Below are 20,241 nucleotides of genomic sequence, written 5' to 3'. Positions count from 1 at the left end.
AATTGAATTGGACAGGAAATGAAAGCAATTATTGTAAGTTATCAGCTTAACCACTTATAGATCATTAATTCAACTCTACAGCTGCTTTCAAATTTATGCTTTTAGAACTTACCGGTTATCATAATGTTACAATTGCCTCAAGACAAGATGTCAAAGGCACCAAAATGGAAAAGAAGACAACTAAGTTAAAAATATTAGAACCATTTATTTTAGCAAGTATCTTATTGCATGAAATGTTTTTAGTTTTAGTTTCCTATTCTAAAGAAAATACCCTATGTAACCTCTATTTAAGGGAATGATTATAAGTAATAAAAGAAGCAAAACCTTATTCTAAATTACATGCGTTTAAAACTCTTTTCCTAACAAGTCTAATTAGGAGCTTTCTTCGACAAGTTCTAAAGTTAGGACCTCCCTTAATGAGCTCCTTATATTATTTATTCTTTAACAGAAATCGCAACAAGGGAAAGGCTCCCTCAATCGAAGCAAACTTCCAATTGAATCGCCCATTGGCTCGTTTCATAACCTGTGACCTTAACAACTTGGTATTAGAACTAAGCATCATAAGTGATCCCAATGCCAAAGAAAAGTTGAGGGCTTTGTACGAAGCAAGGGTGGCAGAAGCCAAGTCAGCAGCATGTGTTGCACAAATTGCGTCTCAATTAGGAAACCAGTTGCAACAATTGTCACTACAATTGTAGAAACTCGTTGGGTTTTGTTGACTAAATCACATTCTGACAATCATATTTTGCTAATTCACAAATTTTCAAACTTTATTATTAAGATATTATATTCAATGTGGTTTCTAACTTAGGCTCACATAGTGTACATAAATACCCATGTAATTGTTATTCTCAACACACAATAGAAGCAATTTTTTCTATTTTTCATTATTCTTTGCTTTCTAGGTGGTATTAGAGCCAAAAATTCAGATTTAAAGGTTCAATTTCCCTTATTTTTCCATTTTCTTCAAACCCTAGAGACAAAGTTTGGTTCTTACTCCCTTATCCTCTTTTTCTTCTCTAACTGTTGCCCTTAAAATAATTGGAGCACCATTGCTAGCCAACCTTACAAGTTCGGTGAACATCTAGCCTACATGTGAGCCTCAAGCACCCCTTATGTCTTTTGTGCACTCCACGTGTCAAAGCATGAAATTCGCCTCATCAGAATCTCGACTTTCAATTGTTGTCAGTGTCGTTTTGCTATTTCTAACCCTTTCGTGTTACTTCAAACTTCAATTGGTGTTGGTCAAAAAGTCTTTTATTGATTAAATTGGCTATTGTTAAGTGCATTATTCAAGGTCTTTTTCGAGTTTGATTTACCAATTTTTTATTAAAATGGTAGAGAACAAGAAGGTTATTGCTATTAGTTTTGATAATCTCTCTTTACAAATCAGTCTCGTAAAGTTTGACGGGTGTTGATTATTCATCAAAGCTAGAAGATTGCAGAGGTATAATATTGGTAACATGAGAAAGACCACAATGAACTATCCCACTTACAATCAATGGGACTAAAAAATTTCTCTTATGATGACATAGCTCATCAATTTTATGAAATATCAAATTTCCAAGACATTTTTTTTTCTTGAAAGTTGCAAAAAAAATATGGAAGGTGATCGCTTTTACATGCGAATTGAGAATGGCATCTGCATTGTGACTTGGATAAAAACCATCTGCGTTGTACTACTTGGGTAGTGGCATATCAAAGAAACTTGTTGGAAGTTACATGTTGGCCCACCAAAGGCTAAGGAAAACAAGTAAAGTCTGCACGGGATTAAGCGAATTTGTCTAAAACACAAAATCAACCAAAAAGATGGCCACTATAGAGACTTTCTCTTCTGATGAAATGCAACATCTCAAGTGTCTCCTCACCCAAATTGACTTTGTTAAATTAGCTTTATTTGATAATTGTTTTGATATAACAAACAAAAGTACTTTTGAATAAAATTTGTTATTGAACAAAGAAATTATAAAGTTTAAAGCATAAAAATCATTTAAAGACTTCCAAACATCTTAAAAAATGTTTTAAACACTTAAAAAAAATTTGGGACAAAGTTCAAAACGATTTAAAATTTTCAACTTAATTGCAACATTTTTAAATCGATTGAAAAATTGTTTCTTGCAAAATTATCGATACCTTTCATAAAGTATCAATACCCATACAATTTTTATTGATACCTATTTCAAGATTGATACCAAACTTGCTTACCGACTTGAAATAAAAATTGAACAAAAGTAAAAAGTATCGATACCTATCAAAAATATCTATACCTATTGTATTTTTATCGATACCATCTTTGATATCGATACCGTTTTTGCATTATAACTTGATTTTTAAACAATCACAATTTTTATTGATACCTATTTAAAGATCGATACCAAACTTGCTTACTGACTTGAAACAAAAACTGAACAAAAACAAAAAGTATCAATACTTTTCAAAAAATATGGATACCTATTGTATTTTTATCAATACCATCTTTGATATCGATACCGTTTTTGCGTTCTGACTTAATGATTTTTAAACAATCACAAAAAGTATCGATTCCCTTTTAAAACGTATCGATACCTCTTACCAGGTATTGGTAAAATGTCTTTGGTATCGTTGTAAACTAATTTTAACGGTCACTGAACCATACATTAAATCCTAATAGTATTGATACTCGTTAAAAAAAGTATCGATACCTTTGGTTACAAGTGAATTTAATGATCTAGTATTTTCATCCCCAACGATTGGAAATCAACTAGAGGGTATAAATTCTAGTTTCTAAAGGTTCTACCACAACAAGTGAGATTACAATATATCAAGTGCTTTAAGGTACATAAAAAATCCATTACTAATCACTTTGTGCTTCAATTTTTTATCTTCTTCTTGTAAACATTTGTGAGCATTCATTGTATTTCCTATCAACTCAAGTATTTTCCTTATATTTGTGCTTAATTGGAAAACATCCTAATCTTGTGATGATTATTTTTTGTTTGCTTATTTGTTATTCTCTTTTAGAGGATTGAGTCTTAAGATTTGGATAGAAACCTTAAGGGTGTTACAATCTTAAATTTGGGCAGAAATCTTAAGAAAATTGTAAGATTAAACATTATTCTCAAAAGTTATTAAATTAGTGAATTTGAGAAAATTCTTAACTATGTAAAGCTAAGGTAGTGGAGTAGGCAATTGAGGTTGAACCACTATATATCAACGTGTTCATTGTTTCTATTTATACTCTTTGCTTCCACAAATTTTTAAAAGACCAATTCACCCCACTCTTGGCTATTTCTAGTGATCAATTGAGCTAACAATTGGTATCAAAGCTAGTCTCTAAAGACGAGTTTACAACCAAGAGAAGATCATCGGAAAATCTCAAACCATCATCAAAGCATTCTACAACTATGGCATCCACTTCCGGATCAAATTTCCATGAAGAATCTCAGTTCATCTGAAAGTCTCCATACTTAAATAAAGCAAATTGCTCTTATTGGAAGACAAGAATGATGCTCTTCATTCAAGTGAATAATCTTCCGGTTTGGGATATCATCTTGAATCTTCCCTCAATTTATCAAAAACAAGAAGAGCAATTAGTGTCAAAGAGAAAAAGAGAATGGAGTGAAGAAGATAAAATGAATGTACAAATCAATGCTAAAGCCAAGCACATTCTATTTTTTACATTTGGTCCAGATGAGTACAATAGGGTGTCATCTTGTTCTAATGCCAAGGAGATATGGGACAAGCTTGAGGTTACTCATAAAGAGCAAAAAGAAGCCTACTTTTTTCTTATGACCATATAAGATTCCAAGAAAAAAGAGCATTGCTTCAATGTGAGCAATTCAAGCAAAAAGTCACGATACCTTTATAGTAAATGTTCAAGGCACATGACCAGTGACAAGAGTCATTTGATTGAGTTGAAGCCAAAAAATAGATGAGAAGTTACATTTGGTGACAACTCCAAAGGACTCATTTTAAGAATTAACTCTATTGGTAAAAACTCTTCAATTTTTGTTAAAAATGTTTATGTTAACTGTATTAAGCATAATCTTATAAGTATTAGTCAAATTATGTGATAAAAGTTCAATGTCATTTTTGAGTCAAGTAGATGTAAAATAATTGACATTGTGTCTAATAAAATTATGTTTGTTAGTCATAAAATAGAAAATACATAAATGATGCATTTAAAAGACTTGCATAATTCAAACATTTGCCTCATGATTAAAAATGAAAATACTTCTTGTGGCATAAGAAGTTAGGACATGCTAGTATGAGCATATTGTATAAATTGACTAAATATGATTTAGTAAGAGAATTGCCAAAATTGATTTTAACTTAGATAAAGTATGTGATGCATGTGCTAAAGACAAACATAAGAGAGTTTCTTTTAAACTTATTAATGATGTATCTACAAGTAGAGTTATACAATTAATTCACATTGATGTTTTTGGACCAATTAAGACTACTAGCTTAGATGGAAAACAATATGCTTTTGTGTTTGTAGATCATTACTCTAGATTTACATGAGTTCTTTTCTTAAGTATTAAAGATCCTCTAACGGAGCTCAACCTAGAGAAATATGAAACAATGATGAGAAAATTGATCAATCATTAAATGAAAGGATCCAAGAACATACACAAGATCCTCTAAAGGAGCTTATCCTAGAGAAAAGGGAAATCCTTCATTCAAGAGAGTATAATTATGAGAAGGATTGTAAGATTTTGGGAGATCTATCCAACAGGGTAACTACTGGACCTTTTCTTAGAAATACTTCTAATTATGTTACATTTATCTCATTCATTGAGCCTAAAAATATAAAAAAAGTATTAAATGATGAATATTGGATATATGCAAGAAGAGTTAAACCAATTTGATAGAAGTATAGAATGAACCCTAGTTGAAAGACCTTGTGACAAATCTATTATAGGTACTAAATTGGTTTTTAGGAACAAACTAGATGAGTGTTAGCGCAGTGAGGAACAAGACTAGATTATGATAAAACTTATGCTTTTGTAACTAGAATAGAAGCAATTAAATACTTTTAGCTTTTGCATGTTTTAATGATTTTAAATTATATCAATTGAATGTTAAAATGAATGTTAAAATGTTTTTCTAAATGGTTTTATAAATGAAAAGTGTATGTTGAACAACCACTCGGATTTGAAGATTCAAAATTTCTAAATCATATTTTTAAACTTTCAAATTTATATTTTGGAATGTAAATATTTGAAAATATAGCTCTTCTACACAACTTGACAAAAATAAAGAATGTAAATGTGTAGATATTGATCAATGATTGGTTCTTTGCTTTATCTTACCACAAATACACCAGGCATTATATTTAGTGTTTGCTTGTGTGCTAGATATCAATCTTGTCCTAAGAAATCTCATTTACAAGTCATTAAAAGAATCTTTAAAACCTTAAAGACACCTAATTTAGGTCTTTGGTATCTTATAGACTCATCATTAAGCTTACATGCTTTCTCGGATACAAATTTTAGAGGTTGCAAACTAAATAGGAAGAACACCTACGGTATTTGTTAATTTTTAGGCAACATATTAATTTAATGGTTTTCAAAGAAACAAAATAGTGTTGCGTTAGCTGAAAGTTATTGTGCTCAAATTTTATGAATGAAACAATAACTTAAAGACTGGAATTGATATAGATACTATTCCTATCAAGTGTGACAATATTAGTGCTATTTGTCTCACTAAAAAACTCATCCAACATTTTAGAACTAAGCACATTGAAATAATACATTATTTCATTAGAAATCATGTCCAAAAAGGTGATATTGTTCTAGAGTAAGTAGACACTTTGCATCAATTAGCTGATATTTTTACAAAACCTTTAGATAAAGAAATATTTTGGACACTTAGGAGAGAACTAGGTATTACTACCTTACCTTGATTTTGTGTTCAAATAAATTTATGCACTTTGATTTTTTTAAATGTTTTTTTGACTTAAAATTAATTGAAAAAGGATGTATGAAGGATTTTATGGCTCTTACATGCAAAAAGCTAGTGGGAGTTAATGGTTGCATGATTAATCTATCTTGACAATATTGCCTATTATACAAAATTTTCAAAACCTTTGAGTGTGCTTAATTAGATTTTATTTGATATAAATGTTCAATTTTGCATATTTTGTGATCTTTTATGATTCATAAACATCATGCTTTAATTCTATACAATTAGGTGTATGAAATTATTAGAAATGGTCAAAATAGTTGCATCCTTAAAGTTATTTTTCTTTTTCTATTTCTATGTGATTGTACCTTAATGTTTATTTGGTATTTTAAGATACTTTAATGATTATTTTGCAAATGTTAGTTCACTTATTCTTTATATTTAAATATCTATCTTCGGACTAACCACTTTTTTTTTTTTAAGCTTTATTTATTTATTTCAGTATATAACAAAAAGGGGAAGGAAAGCTAAATTTATTGGTATTTTGTTGATTGTTTTTAATGACTAATCTTTTAATGCCAACATCCAAGTGACCACTATTTCACACTCATGTCTTTATTTCAAAATTATAAAATCAAATCTTTGTTTCAAAATTATAAAATCAAGTCTTTAATTCAAATTGAACTTTAACAAGGAGAGTAGCAAATACAAAAATAAATTTACCAAAATATTTTGTCATATCAAAAAGGAGATTGTTAAACTAGCTTTATTTGATAAATTGTTTTGATATAACAAACAAAAATGTTTTTGAACAATTTTTTAACAAAGAAACTATAAAGTTCGAAAGTATAAAAATCATTTAAAGACTTCCAAACATATTAGAACATTTTTGAACACTTAAATTTTTTTGAAAAAGTTCAAAACGGTTTAAACTTTTTTAACTCAATTGAAACACTTTTAAATCAACACTTTTTTTCAAGATCAATATCAAACTTGTTTATTGACTTGAAACGAAATTGAACAAAAGTAAAAAATATCGATACTTTTCAAAAAGCAGCGATACATATTGTATTTTTATCGATATCATATTTGATATCGATAACGTTATTGCATTTTGACTTAATGATTTTTCAAAAAATCACAAAAAAATATCGACACCCTTTCAAAATGTATCGATACCTCTTACCAGGTACCGATAAAATGGTTTTGATATCATTGCAAACTAACTTTAATGGTCACTAAATCAGACATTAAATGCTAATAGTATCGATACTTATAGAAAAAGGATCGGTACCTTTTGTTGCAGGTGAATTTAATGATTTGGTATTTTCATCCCCAACAGTTGAAAATCAATTAGAAGGTATAAATACCAACTTCTAAAGGTTCTACCATAACAAGTGAGATTACAATAGATCAAGTGCTTTTAAGATATATAAAAAAATCCATTATCAATCACTTTGTGCTTCAATTCTTTATCTTCTTCTTGTAAACACTTGTGAGTATTCATTGTATTTTTTATCAGCTCAAGTGATTTCGTTATATTTGTGTTTAATTGGCAAACATCCTAATCTTGTGAGGATTATTTTTTTTTTGTTTTCTTATTTGTTATTCTCTTTGAGAGGGTTGAGTCTTAAGGTTTGGGTAAAAACCTTAAGGGGGTTTCAATCTTAATATTTGGTTAGAAATCTTAAGAAAATTGTAAGGTTAAACATTGTTATCAAATGTTGTCAAATTAGTGAGTTTGAGAAATAGAGCAGGCAATTGGGGTTAAACCATTATATATCACCATGTTCATTGTCTCTATTTGTACTCTTTGCTTCCACAAACTTTTAAAAGACTAATTCACCCCCTCTTTGTTATTTTCAGTGATCAATCGAGCTAATAAACTCCTTTAGTACAACACCCCACTTTGTGAAGTCAAGAAAGGCCTTAAAGGCCTATGTTGACACTGCCTCTTGGATAATTGATTATGGAGTGAATAAACACATAAGAAGCTTCTCTAAAAGTCTTCTAAATTACTCTAAATGTCAAACAAAGAATAGTGCCAGAATAGTCAATGGTTCTTTTACTCATGTATCTACAACATGTTCTACCAACTGTGCACCTAATATTAAAATGTCCTTTGTACTTGTTCCTCTTTTCATGTTAACATTTTATCTGTTAATGACCACTAATGCCTTAAATTGCAAACTTGAGTTCTTTTTCTTCTAATAATGATGTTTTTCAAAAACTTCAAATAAAGAGGAAGATTGGTAGTGGTAAATTGCATGATAAATTATATATATTGGAAGGAAGTAGTTACATTTACATCAAGCATATTTTGGAAGAAATAAGGATGCCAACCATGAAAATAATACAACAAACCTAACAATTAGGACATCCATTTTTTGTATTAGAAAATTGTATCCTAATATATTTTTAAAGACTCGTTTGATTCCTCTTTTATAAGGCTTGTGAGTATGCCAAACATTCTAGAAATTCCTATCTTCTAAGAAATAATAAAAGTGTTGTTCCTTTTATAACTATTTAGTTTGATGTTTAGGGTCCTACTCGAACTACGTATTTGATTAGTAATTGTTGGTTTGATACTTATATTGATTATTGCACTAGGATGATAAGGTATATTTGATGCAATTGAAAATTGATGTATTTTTGTGCTTTTTTTTCACACTACTAACAGGAGCAAACTATTTTCACACATACACGCTACTAACAAGCAATTTCTGCAATTTGATTATAAGGGTGAATACCTTTGCTCAATGGGCCAGGCATTAAGGATCGTATTTTTTACTTTTGAGTCTTTTCACAATTTTTGAGTCTTTTCACGAGATCGTATTTTTTATCATATTTTAGGAATTGATAATGACACAAAATACAATTTTGATGATTAATTGAAGAACTATGGAATAATTCATCAAACTAGCAGTCTTGGTACAAGTGAACAAAATGGAGTGGTCAACCTCAAAAAGTGTTAAGGTGTTTTTGCTTTGTTCATAATCATAATGCTAGTCATTCCTCTACTTGAAAAGAAATTGGTTAGTTGCAAGTGTGCGTTCATTGTGAAATATAAGGTTGATGGTTTGATTGAGAGGTTTATAACTATATTGATAATTAAAGGATTCACTGAAACTTATGAAGTGGACTATCAAGAGACATTTTCCCCTATTTATAAGATTAACACTATTAAAATTAAGCATAATTACATAAAATGCCCTCAATGTTTAAGGGTTTTTAGTTTTGTGCCTTTGACTTTTTTATTGACACCCTTAACGTTATGATTTTTTCAAAAAATTAGCCCAATTTTAACGGTAAATATGAGTTGACCGTCAGTCAAGCGTTGGTCAACGAAGTAAGCCTATGTGACGTCATAGATGATGTCATTTAAAAAAAACTAAAATCGAAAACCCATCTTTACTCCATGGGTATCAATTTTTTTTAAATTTCTCGAGCTTTTACGGTTCAAAAATGGCGGACACAGCTAAAACCAAAAACCCATCTTTTTTGCCAGGGTTTACTTTCAGTAGCTGGTTTTCGCCATTGATTTCTGCCACAGCCACGATCTTTACCACCATGATTTGGAGCCGGAGAATCTTCTCTTAGACAAAAAGGTAATTTGAAGGTCATCAATTTCAGATTCAATGCTTTCATGGAACATTTGAAACAAGATGAGTTGTTACGACGGAGCCAAGGCGGATATTTGGTCTTGTGGGGTGATTTTATACATTTTTCTCGCCGGGTTTTTACCGTTTCAAGATAACTTGGTGGCGATGTATAAGAATATTTACAGAGGAGATTTCAAGTGTCTACCATGGTTCTCACCTGAAGCTCAAAGGCTAATATCCAGGCTTTTAGACCTGAACCCAAAAACCTAAATCACCATTTCCAAGATCATAGAATCATCTTAGTTTAGAAAATCAATCCCCAAGACTAAAACAACTAAAAAAGAAATAGAATTTGAAGCTTTGAATGGGGAGAAATCTTCTAAACCCGAGACCTTAAATGCATTCCACATAATTTTATTGTCGAAATACTTCGATTTATCTCTATTGTTAGAAGAGAAAAAGAAGGAAGAGAAAGAGGAGTTGAGGTTCACCACGACAAGGCCAACAAGTAGCAAGGAAATATGTATTTGAGAGAGTGAAATGCAAGTGTGGGCTTTGATAAAAATGGTGATGGGTGTTTTTTTTACTGTAACAACAATTACAGTGGAAGAGAGGAAGGGAGAAGAAGAAAGAAGATGGAAACAAAATGAAAAAACAATAATTGACGTCATCTATGATGTCACATAGGCTTATTTTGTTTACCAGTGTTTGACTGACGGTCAACTCACATTTACCGTTAAAATTGGGTCGATTTCTGAAAAAAATCATAACGTTGAGGGTGTCAATAAAAAAAAAGGGTTAATTGCACAAAACCAAAAACCCCTAAATGTTGAGAGTATTTTATGCAATTATGCCTTCAAATTATGTTATCCTATACAACCAACCTTGATTGAGACTTGCAACAATTTGATGTAAAAACCCCATTCCTACATAGAGACCTAAAAGAGGGTGTGTATATAGAAAATCCTCTTGTATTTGATGATAAAAAAACAAGGGAAAATGTACAAGTTGAAGAAGGCATTGTATGGGTGTTAATAGTCTCTTAGTGTTACAAGGTTAGAACTTTAGTCTGACAAACCGCATGGATTTATCGAACATTGGCTCTAATATCAACTGTCACGGGGCTAGAACTTTAATTTGGTAAGCCGCTTGGCCTTAAGAGATCTTTTGCTTCAAATTCTCCTAAGTCAGTCTTACTCTTGAAAAGACAAAAATTCACAAAGGAAATTCTCTAAGACACCGAAATACAGTGAAAACAAACTCTCAAGCGAAGAAGCAAAAACCCATAAGAAAATTAAGCACACCAATTGTTTAAGTAAATGCTCTTAAAGTGTTTCTGTCACTTTAAAGAATTACAACTAAGTGATTACAAATAAGGGAGATGTCTCTATTTATAGTCGAGCTCCCCAAATCTAACGATACAATTTAAATTATATCAATGGTTGATATTAAAATCTATCTACAATATGAGAGTCCTAAGAGATTTAAATACGATACAATATTATCCCTTAGATTACAAATATTTATCATGATAACTTTAGTTTTACTAGAGTGCTTAAACGGATTACTAAGGTTTCAACTAGGTGGGTTTCTCCATCTGTTCCACGAATTGGACCAATTCATGTGAGCCATATAAGACCCATTTAATTAATTGACCTCTATGAGACGTTTTGTGTGCATTTATCATGGATTTTTATCAGCGACCTGTGACACTTGAGCATGGTTTGACAGATTCATAAAAACCATGGTCTTTATTTATTATCAATAGAATGTTGATCATACTCTCTTCATAAAACATCATAAGGGTAAGATCACTCTTCTTTTAGTATATGTTGATGACAGAGTAACATAGAAGAAGACAAAAAAGAGATGACATAGTATCTTGATCATACTCTCTTTATAAAGCATCATAACGGTAAGAACCCTTTTTCCCTTTCACAATTTTGATTAAAAACTATCAAATCTTATATCTACAACGACAATTGTTTCAATAGCTTATTGCCCAAATTGTTGATGCTTTTAGCCATCCTAGATTCTTCTTCCAGTTTTGCATCAAATTCCTCTTTGAAGTTAGGATCGCCTACGGTGTCTGGCTTAAAGGCCAAATTGTTATAGTCTTGAGTTATGGATTGAGTCACTAGACGATTTGTAGGAAAATTGTTTAACTTAGCAAAACTTTCTCCCTTCTTTTAGTCTCTTCCTGTTGAGAATCTTTGATTTGTTTGACAGTACCAAATAGCTAATCTTTAGGGATTATAGCTAATTTTTAGAGATTCTGGTTAGAGATATTCTTTCCTTAGATGATTAAATGCTTCATGTATATATATCTGTACATATTTATGAGAAATATATAGTTTTTTTAGTGAGTTTCTCCTAAATATATTAGATTATTCATCTCTTATTTGATCATGTTATTAGATTTTTTTTCTTTTTTTTTTGGGATAAATTTTGTTTTTCAAGTTTTGTTCCAAAAACCCTAGCAACACTAAATTGGTACTTTCCACCCTAGCTTTTTTTTTCTCTCTCAACGCCCCTATCATTGGAGTCGAAATCCAATTGTCAATGAAACCTCGGAGTCTAGTGACCAAAAGACTCATGCATGGGTATCACGCGCCGTCACAAGGTTCTGCTTCTTTGTTTCTCGCATCGCGCGTGGCCTTCACCTGCCACCGTTGTTTTTTCTGACATTGTCGAAGTGCTCCCTACTCACTTCCGATCATTCTCTTTTAATTGGTGGTGTATTTTAGCTAAGTTTTTCTTTTTTTTAAGTGGCATTTGTTATCATTTTTCTAAGTAAATTTTTAGGGTATTAGTTATTTTTCAAGCATTATGTCGAAGGACAAGAAGCTCGTGATTCCAACCAATAATCCCTCATTCTAAATTAGTCATGTAAAGCTTGATGGATGTAATTAGCTTGTTTGGTCGAGGTCCTGCTTGTTGTTTATCAAGGCTCATGGATTGCAGAGATACATCACCAGTACCACGTCAAAACCTGATCCTACTGATTCAACTTTTAGTCAGTGGCAATGACCTCTCTTGTTATGACATGACTTATCAACTCTATGCAACCTTATATTTTCAAAACTTATTTGCTATTTGATACTACTAAAAAGATTTGGAACGTTGCTACAATCATCTACTCTTATGTTGGGAATGGTGTGCAAATTTTTGAGATTTGTAATAAAGTCCATGGTACGAAACAAGGGGACCTACCGATTTCTCAATATTTTGTTGAATTAAATGGCTTGTAGTAGGAATTTGATTGTTATCAAGATTTTCAGGAAACTTGTACCAATGATGTCGGGAAATTTTAGAAGATGATGGAGAAGGAGCGAGTTTTTGATTTTTTGGCTGGGTTGAATACTGAGTATGACCAGATTCAGGTTCAAGTTATTGGCAAAACTCTGTTCCCTTCTTTTCATGAGGTATACTCTTTTGTTCAACAGGGGGAGAGTCGACGTGCTGTTATGCTCTATAATCCACATATTGAGAAAGTTGGCCTTGTTACTAACCAGGATGGTCCATTGGGTGCTAAGTTTGACAAGGATCACTTGACATGTGACTACTGTGGTAAGCCTCGACAGACTAAAGATTCATACTGAAAGTTACACGGTTGTCCCGCTTGAAGTCGTGGTGGAAAACGAAGGGGTAATTCTTGATCCTAGGCAAATTTGTCGGACTCTATGGCAACAGAGGACAAGTCCAATTCTACTGGGAGTTTTACATCAGACGAGATTCAACATCTCCGACGTCTTTTGTCTTAATTAGACTCTACCTTGGGTGCTAAGTCTAATAATGTGAAATCAAGTATTGTTTTAAATTCTCTATCTACTTCTGAATCTTAGATTACTGATTCTGGTACGAATAGACATATGACAAGGTCAAACAAAAGCTTATTTAACTACAATATTTGTCCATCTAAAGATAGTGAGCGAATAGCCGATGGATACCTTACCTCTATTTTTGGAACATGTTTTGTTGTTTGTACTCTTAATATCACTTTATCTTGTCCTCTATGTCCCTAAATTTCTAGTGAACATTTTATTTGTTAGTACTATCACTAAAGCCTGAAATTGTAAACTTGATTTCTTTCCCGACTATTATGTCTTTCAAGACCTCCAGATAGGGAAGACGATTGACAATGGTAGATTGTGTGATGACTTAGATCTTCTGGATCGATAGTCTAGTATGTCTCAAGCCTTATTTGGAGAGAATAAAAATGTCAACCAAGAGATAATTCAGTGGCATAGGGGGTTAGGGCATCCATTATTTACTGTTATTGCCAAGATATTTCTTACTTTGTTTTGAAGAACTCAGTTGGATTCTTTAGTTTGTGATATATGTGAATTTGCTAAGCATACAAGAAACAATTATCTTTTACGTAATAATAGTATTGTTCCTTTTGAGATTATTCATTTTGATATTTGGGGCCGTACTCGCCTTACTTCTTTATTTGGTAATTGTTGGATTGTTGCATTTATTGGCTGCTTCACTTGGATGACATGGATTTTTTTATTAAAGTCCAAAAGTGATATTTTTTTGTGTTTCCTTTCTTTCTATAAATTGATTACTATTCAATTTGATGCTAAGGTTAAGATTTTGCAAACTGATAATGGAACCGAGTATAACTTTAATGATTACTTAAAATCACAAAGGATTCTACATTAGACCAGTTGTCCCGGTACAAGTGCTTAAAATGGTGTTGCCGAAAGAAAAGATCGGCATCTTTTGGAGGTTGCTAGATCACTTATGTTCACTATGAACCTCCTAAAGCCTTACTGGGGATGTGATTTTGGTTACTACTTATCTCATTAATCAAATGTTTCTTCGAGTTCTTGATTTTAAAAGTCTTATAGAAATCTTACAAGGAAGACAGATTACACGATTTCACCGAAGGTACTTGGTTGTGTTTGCTTTGTCCATCTTTGACATAGGAGCAAACTGGATCTTTGAGCAATCAAATATGTTTTCATTTGATACTCTCCCATATAGAAGGGTTACAAATGTCATCATCCGTCATCTAGAAAGTATTATGTAAGTATGGATGTAACATTTCGTGAGAATGAACCCAACATTTCTTCATCACAACCATCTCTTAGGGGGAGGTTATTGAAAATGAAGAGATGCCACATTGCTCTGTTACTCTTCTTAGAGAGAATTTAGTTTCAGAAGAGATTTTGATTCAAAAGAAGACTAGTGGACGGTTGTTTGATAGGCCTAATTTAAGGACATACACTAGAAAAGGCAAGAAAGAAGATGTCATCATACAATCAACTTTGTGCCCTGACTCTTCACTGTCAGGTGAGTCTTCTTTACCTGAATTTGGTACTGATTTAGGATTGCCAATAGCCCAAAAAAAAGGTGTTAGAAATTGCACTTTACATTTTATCTTTAATTGTCTTTTATGACTCTTTATCCTCATCCTATAGAATTTTTACTTTGTCCTTGTTTTCTATGTCTATTCCACGGGATTAAAGAGAAGATATCACCGATCCAAGATGAAAGAAGGCTATGATTGAAGAAATGTGAGCTTTAGCAAAAAATGAGACTTGAGAACTGATTAATCCTCTTGAGGGGCAGAAAATGGTTGGCTGCAAATGGGTGTTTACCATCAAGTATAAGGCTGATGGTTCAATTGAAAAACTCAAAGCCAGATTAGTAGCGCAATAATTCACTCATACAAATGGAGTGGATTATAAAGAAACATTTGCTCCGGTTCCTAAATTGAAAACAATTAGGATCATTTTATCATGTACAACAAATTTTGACTGAGACTTACAACAATTTGATGTAAATAATGACTTCTTACATGGAGACCTAGAAGAAGAAGTGTATATGAAAATTCCTCCAGGATTCGAGGATAAAGATACTTAAGAAAAAATGTGTAGACTGAAAAAAACCCTATATAGACTAAAGTAATCTCCTAAAGCCTAGTTTGAAAGATTTAGTAAGGTCATGGTGTTGTTTGACTATCGACAAAGTAATGTTTATCATACCCTCTTTATAAAACATCACAAGGGTATGATTACTCTCCTTATAGTTTATGTTGATGACATAATTATGACAGAAGAGGATAGGAAAGAAATGATTCGACTTAAGAAACAATTGGCTCGAGAATTCGAAATCAAAGACTTGGGAAAATTACAATATTTCCTTGGAATAGAAGTGGCCAGATCGAAAAAGGGAATCTTTATTTCCCAAAGAAAGTATGTCTAAGATTTTTTGACAGAGACTGACATGTTGGGTCGTAAACCAGCAAAATCACCTATTAAGAGTAATCAAAGACTCGTTGGATGATTGATTTATCTCGTTTATACTCGACATGATATAACCTATGTAGTTAGTTTCGTAAGTCAGTTTATGTATGACCCTCACAAAGCCTATATGCAGGCAGTATTGCGAATTTTATGCTATTCGAAGTCTACACTAAGCAAATGTATTCTCTTCTCCAAAAATAGTCATCTCAAGATAGAAATATTTACAAATGTAGATTGGGTTGGCTCTCTTGATGACAGAAGGTCTACAATGGGTTATTATGCTCTTGTGGGAGGAAACTTAGTCACTTGGAGGAGCAAGAAACAAAGTGTTGTTGCTTGATCAAGTGCAGAGGCTAAATATAGTGCCATGACTCAAGGTGTCTATGAGCTATTATGGCTGTAAAAGGTATTGGAAAAGCTAAAGTTGTTGAATGAAAATGGATCAACCTTGTACTGTGACAATAAAGTGGTCATCAGCATAGCTCAAAATCCAATGCAATACGATAGGACCAATCACATCGAAATAGATCACCATTTCATCAAGGAAAAATTAACCAGTGGTGTCCTAAGTCTATTTTATCTAGCATCCGAAAAATAGTTGGCTAATGTTTTTACTAAAGGGCTTAACTGTAAGACTTATCATAATCTTCTTTGCAAGTTAGAGATGTGAGATATTTATGCACCAACTTGAGGGGGGAGTGTTGAGAATCTTTGATTTGTTTGACAGCATTGAATAGTTGATTCTTAGAGATTCTGATTAGAGATATTCTTTCCTTACATGATTCAATGCTTCATGTATATATATCTGTACATATTTATGAGAAATATATAATTTGTTGAGCGAGTTTTTCCTCAAGATAATAGAGTATTCATCTCTAATTTCATCACTCCCATACAAATCCCCTATGATGACAAGGTGGAACTCTTCAAAGGGAATCCCTTACCTTAGACTTATTAGAACCAGTCTTAAACCTCTTAAAATTGAATTAATCTGACTTAATTCTATTGCTTCCAACCAGCTTCTTAAATAAAGGTTACATAGGCTTTACTTGTTTGAATAAAAGACTTATAAACTAAGGAAATTAAAACAATGACTCTAAATAAAGAAAGGCTTCTAAACACTAATACCGTAAATATACTTTTAATTAAAGAAGATCTCCTAAAGCTAACATCTTTCTAAAATTAAAAATTAACCTCTTCAATGTCAAAGAAATAATTGACTTCTAACAATCTTCCTAATTAAGATATTTCATTAACCTAATTTACAGATGATTTTGAATATCACATGAAAACATACAAAAGGAAAATACAAATTTCATTTCAAGAACAAAAGAGATACATAAACCTCAAACATACAAATTTATAGTTGGCATAAATTCAATATTGATAAAGCACACTAACTTTTCTGTCTTACCTTGATCTTCTATAGGTACCGTATATGCTTATCAGAAACCAAGAATTACAGTTTAACATACAGAAATAGCATTACCAATTAACAGATTAGTTACAAGCAACACACAGACACATATATACATATATAATGTTATTTCAACCTGTGGATATCTTACCTCTCATTCTTAAGGAGTGAACCTTCCCATATAGAGTTACAATAAGCATTTCCCAGGGTACAAAATAATTCCACAATTGAAGGTTCCCACACTTTGACATCTAATGTCAAAGATCTCACCTGCAAACAGAAGAAAGTATTCTTTTATTAAGACTCTTAAAATATAGGAAAGATCATGATATCAATTTATTTCTCAGTTTCCTCCCTCTTATTTGTTCTTTTGAGACTTAAATTTTCTCATTTCGCTACTTTAGTAGTAAACAAACTTTCACTGAACTTGTACACCGTATTTTCACAGGCAAAACTACTTATAAGTCAATGGTTGGCTCCAAAGTCATTTGTAAGTATAGTAGCTGGTATGAAACTGTACAACAGATTCTCCCATTAGTCTGCTGCAGCACTGAAATGAAATAAAGGGAACTAAATGTATTCTCCGAATAATAATCATAGGGCATCGAAGTTGGTTATAAGTTGCACAATGGACTCTCCCAAAATCCAAGAGTGTTGGAAATGAAGGGAACTAAATACTTCAGTAGACGATAATGTGGAATTCAGTTCAACAGTCCAATATAGCTGCATGAAAACTGAGGTGGAAAGTGTAATATGTACGTACAATGACAAGAAGAAAAGTAAGAAGAATCCTTTACTGCAACCTAATAATCTTGAAGGTCTCTAATATAGAATAACTTTCTGAACATAAAAATAAGTACACCATAGCTAAAAGTGGGCACTCAACTTTAGCAATATCAAAGAACATAACCTCTATGTTTCTAGTAGACCTTAAACATGCTGAAGACCTAACATAGATTACTAACTATAAACTAAAAAACAAGCATAGCCGGAAAAAGGAAAAAAAAAAAAAAAGAAAACTAAACTGAACTAAAGGGTAAAAAGAAGGCCATAAGGTCTCTTTCTCGTCTTTGATGAATAAATTGCACCTTTGAAATATGTACACCAAGATTACGGTGAACACCAGAGCATTCGATGCATAATAATATGCCGAGGTTAAGAGATGCCCAATCAGGTTCATGAGCATTGCACTCTGCACAAACATCATTTCCAGGAATTTCTCTGAGGACTGCAGAAACGGATTCTGCTCTGTTGCCTATTTGATCCTCTGAAGTATGGAGGTTATTATGTAACATAACATTAGAAGAAGCTTTGCGAGCATAATCGTTGTTTTCCACATGCTTTTATCCCAGATGCAGCCACAACAGACAACCAAATCACTATTAGTAGCAATTTAATGAGAACCAGTATTTCAACATCACAAAAATAGAAAAATATAGCTTTAAAGGCAAAAAAGAACCTGCTGCATGATATGAGAGCTCAAAAGAGATGTAATAACAGCAGTTATCTTATTAACCCAGTCCGTTCTATCTCCCGCATTTTCAGCCTGCCAAAACCAGAGACAAAAAGTATCAGCACAAACATCATGAAGAAAACATTATTTTCTAGCTTAATTCAAACGGTTCGAAGATATTTTGTTTGATTACATTCAGTTACCTAATTCAAATATAATAGTAATAAGTGTTTCACACTCAAGTTTGTACTAGAGAATTTGATCCACGCTTCGTTCTCTTTCTAGGGGCTCTAGATCATGCACAGTGGTAAGTGCAAAACTATAGGCAGGAAAGAAGAAAAAAAAACTATTGGTTCCAACTGCTTTTAAAGGGCATGCCATTGTTGGAAATTGTATACTATGTTTTGGGAAGTTTCATTGTTTCAACTGTTTCAGATAACTTTTTTTATTTGATCATACGTTAGAAGCAACCAATAATTTGGTAACAAGTATAAGGCATCAGGATTAGCTATTCCAAAAACTTCAGATGCCATTTCCTAATTGTATTAATTAGTTTATTTAACTGGCGTTCAATCTTTTAACAAGAAAAACATGCACAGACAGTTCTACATGCATATATAAATATAAATGAATATTAATAATCTGTGAAAGGAAATAGTTTTGCAGTATCACAGGTCCAATGCTCTATAAATCATGTCCAATTCTGTTCATCAACACCTCTGCAAACACTTTTAAGCATCTACCAACAATTTTCAATTGAAGACTGCCCTGAAATTCACAGTAATTTAGTCAGCATATCAATACCATTGTCATTAATATCTTTAGGTGCGAACTCTCAGTTTTAAACTTTTGCTTACATGGTGGACCTATGATTTTTAGTATTTACTAGTTCTTAAGAATACTGAAAGGAGACCTGTAGGCTCATGTTAATGCAAGTGAGTTGGGGTTACCAACATGAATCTGTTTCCTTTATTCTACTTAATTGAAAGTATGCTTTCTGAACGATGTTTTGGATTTGACATCCTTATTACCTCATCCCTTGGTTCACTTTTACCCTTTTTATTCCCTGCCTATATCAAGTCATCCTTAATGCTTACACATCTCTACTTATATTACACCTTTCTAAAATATCTAAATTTTCTAATGGATACAAACTCCACTATTTGACAAATAACTTTATTTTTCATTCTTTCTCACCTTTCCTTTTTGACTATACTAGCACACATCCGCTGCTACATTCGCATCTCAGCTTTGAACATGTTTTCCACCCACTACATTCGCAATATTTTACAATTTCAAATGCATATGCATCATATTACACACAGTTGCACCAACAGTTCTCCATATCGTTCATTGTGCTTTGATCCTATAAGTAAATTATCCTCTGCCTCTCCTCTTTATAAATTACATACCTAATAGAGTCACAATTAACAATATCTAGACAGTCATTTATTACTTTTCTTTCATCCTTGTAGCTAATACTAAACCCTACATTCAGTTTATTCTTTCTCTAATCCAATCAGCCCAAATAAGCACAACCTGGTGCACTTTATGATTCAAATATGCAGTGTTTTCAAAACTGGACTAGACCAAATCAGACCAGCCGGAACCAGGAAAAAACTTGTT

General features: G+C 32.2%; 1 protein-coding gene across 6 annotated transcripts in view; it reads right to left on the bottom strand.

Annotated features, from left to right (window-relative positions):
• LOC105794313 (ADP-ribosylation factor GTPase-activating protein AGD2) overlaps positions 1 to 20,241 on the bottom strand; it is a 52,588-nt gene that overhangs the window by 2,332 nt on the left and 30,015 nt on the right. For all 6 annotated transcript variants that reach the window (XM_012623431.2, XM_052628373.1, XM_052628374.1 and 3 more), the window contains 3 exons: positions 18,622 to 18,708; positions 18,251 to 18,502; positions 17,314 to 17,432 (listed from right to left, as the gene is read on the bottom strand). In XM_012623431.2, coding sequence (XP_012478885.1) covers positions 17,314 to 17,432; positions 18,251 to 18,502; positions 18,622 to 18,708 — 458 coding nt within the window. The remainder of the gene's footprint in view (positions 1 to 17,313; positions 17,433 to 18,250; positions 18,503 to 18,621; positions 18,709 to 20,241) is intronic.

The sequence above is a fragment of the Gossypium raimondii genome, chromosome 3 (assembly GCF_025698545.1).
Source record: "Gossypium raimondii isolate GPD5lz chromosome 3, ASM2569854v1, whole genome shotgun sequence".
Taxonomy (NCBI): domain Eukaryota; kingdom Viridiplantae; phylum Streptophyta; class Magnoliopsida; order Malvales; family Malvaceae; genus Gossypium; species Gossypium raimondii.
Note: the sequence above shows the minus strand (reverse complement) of the source record. Positions and strands in the feature narration are given on the sequence as shown.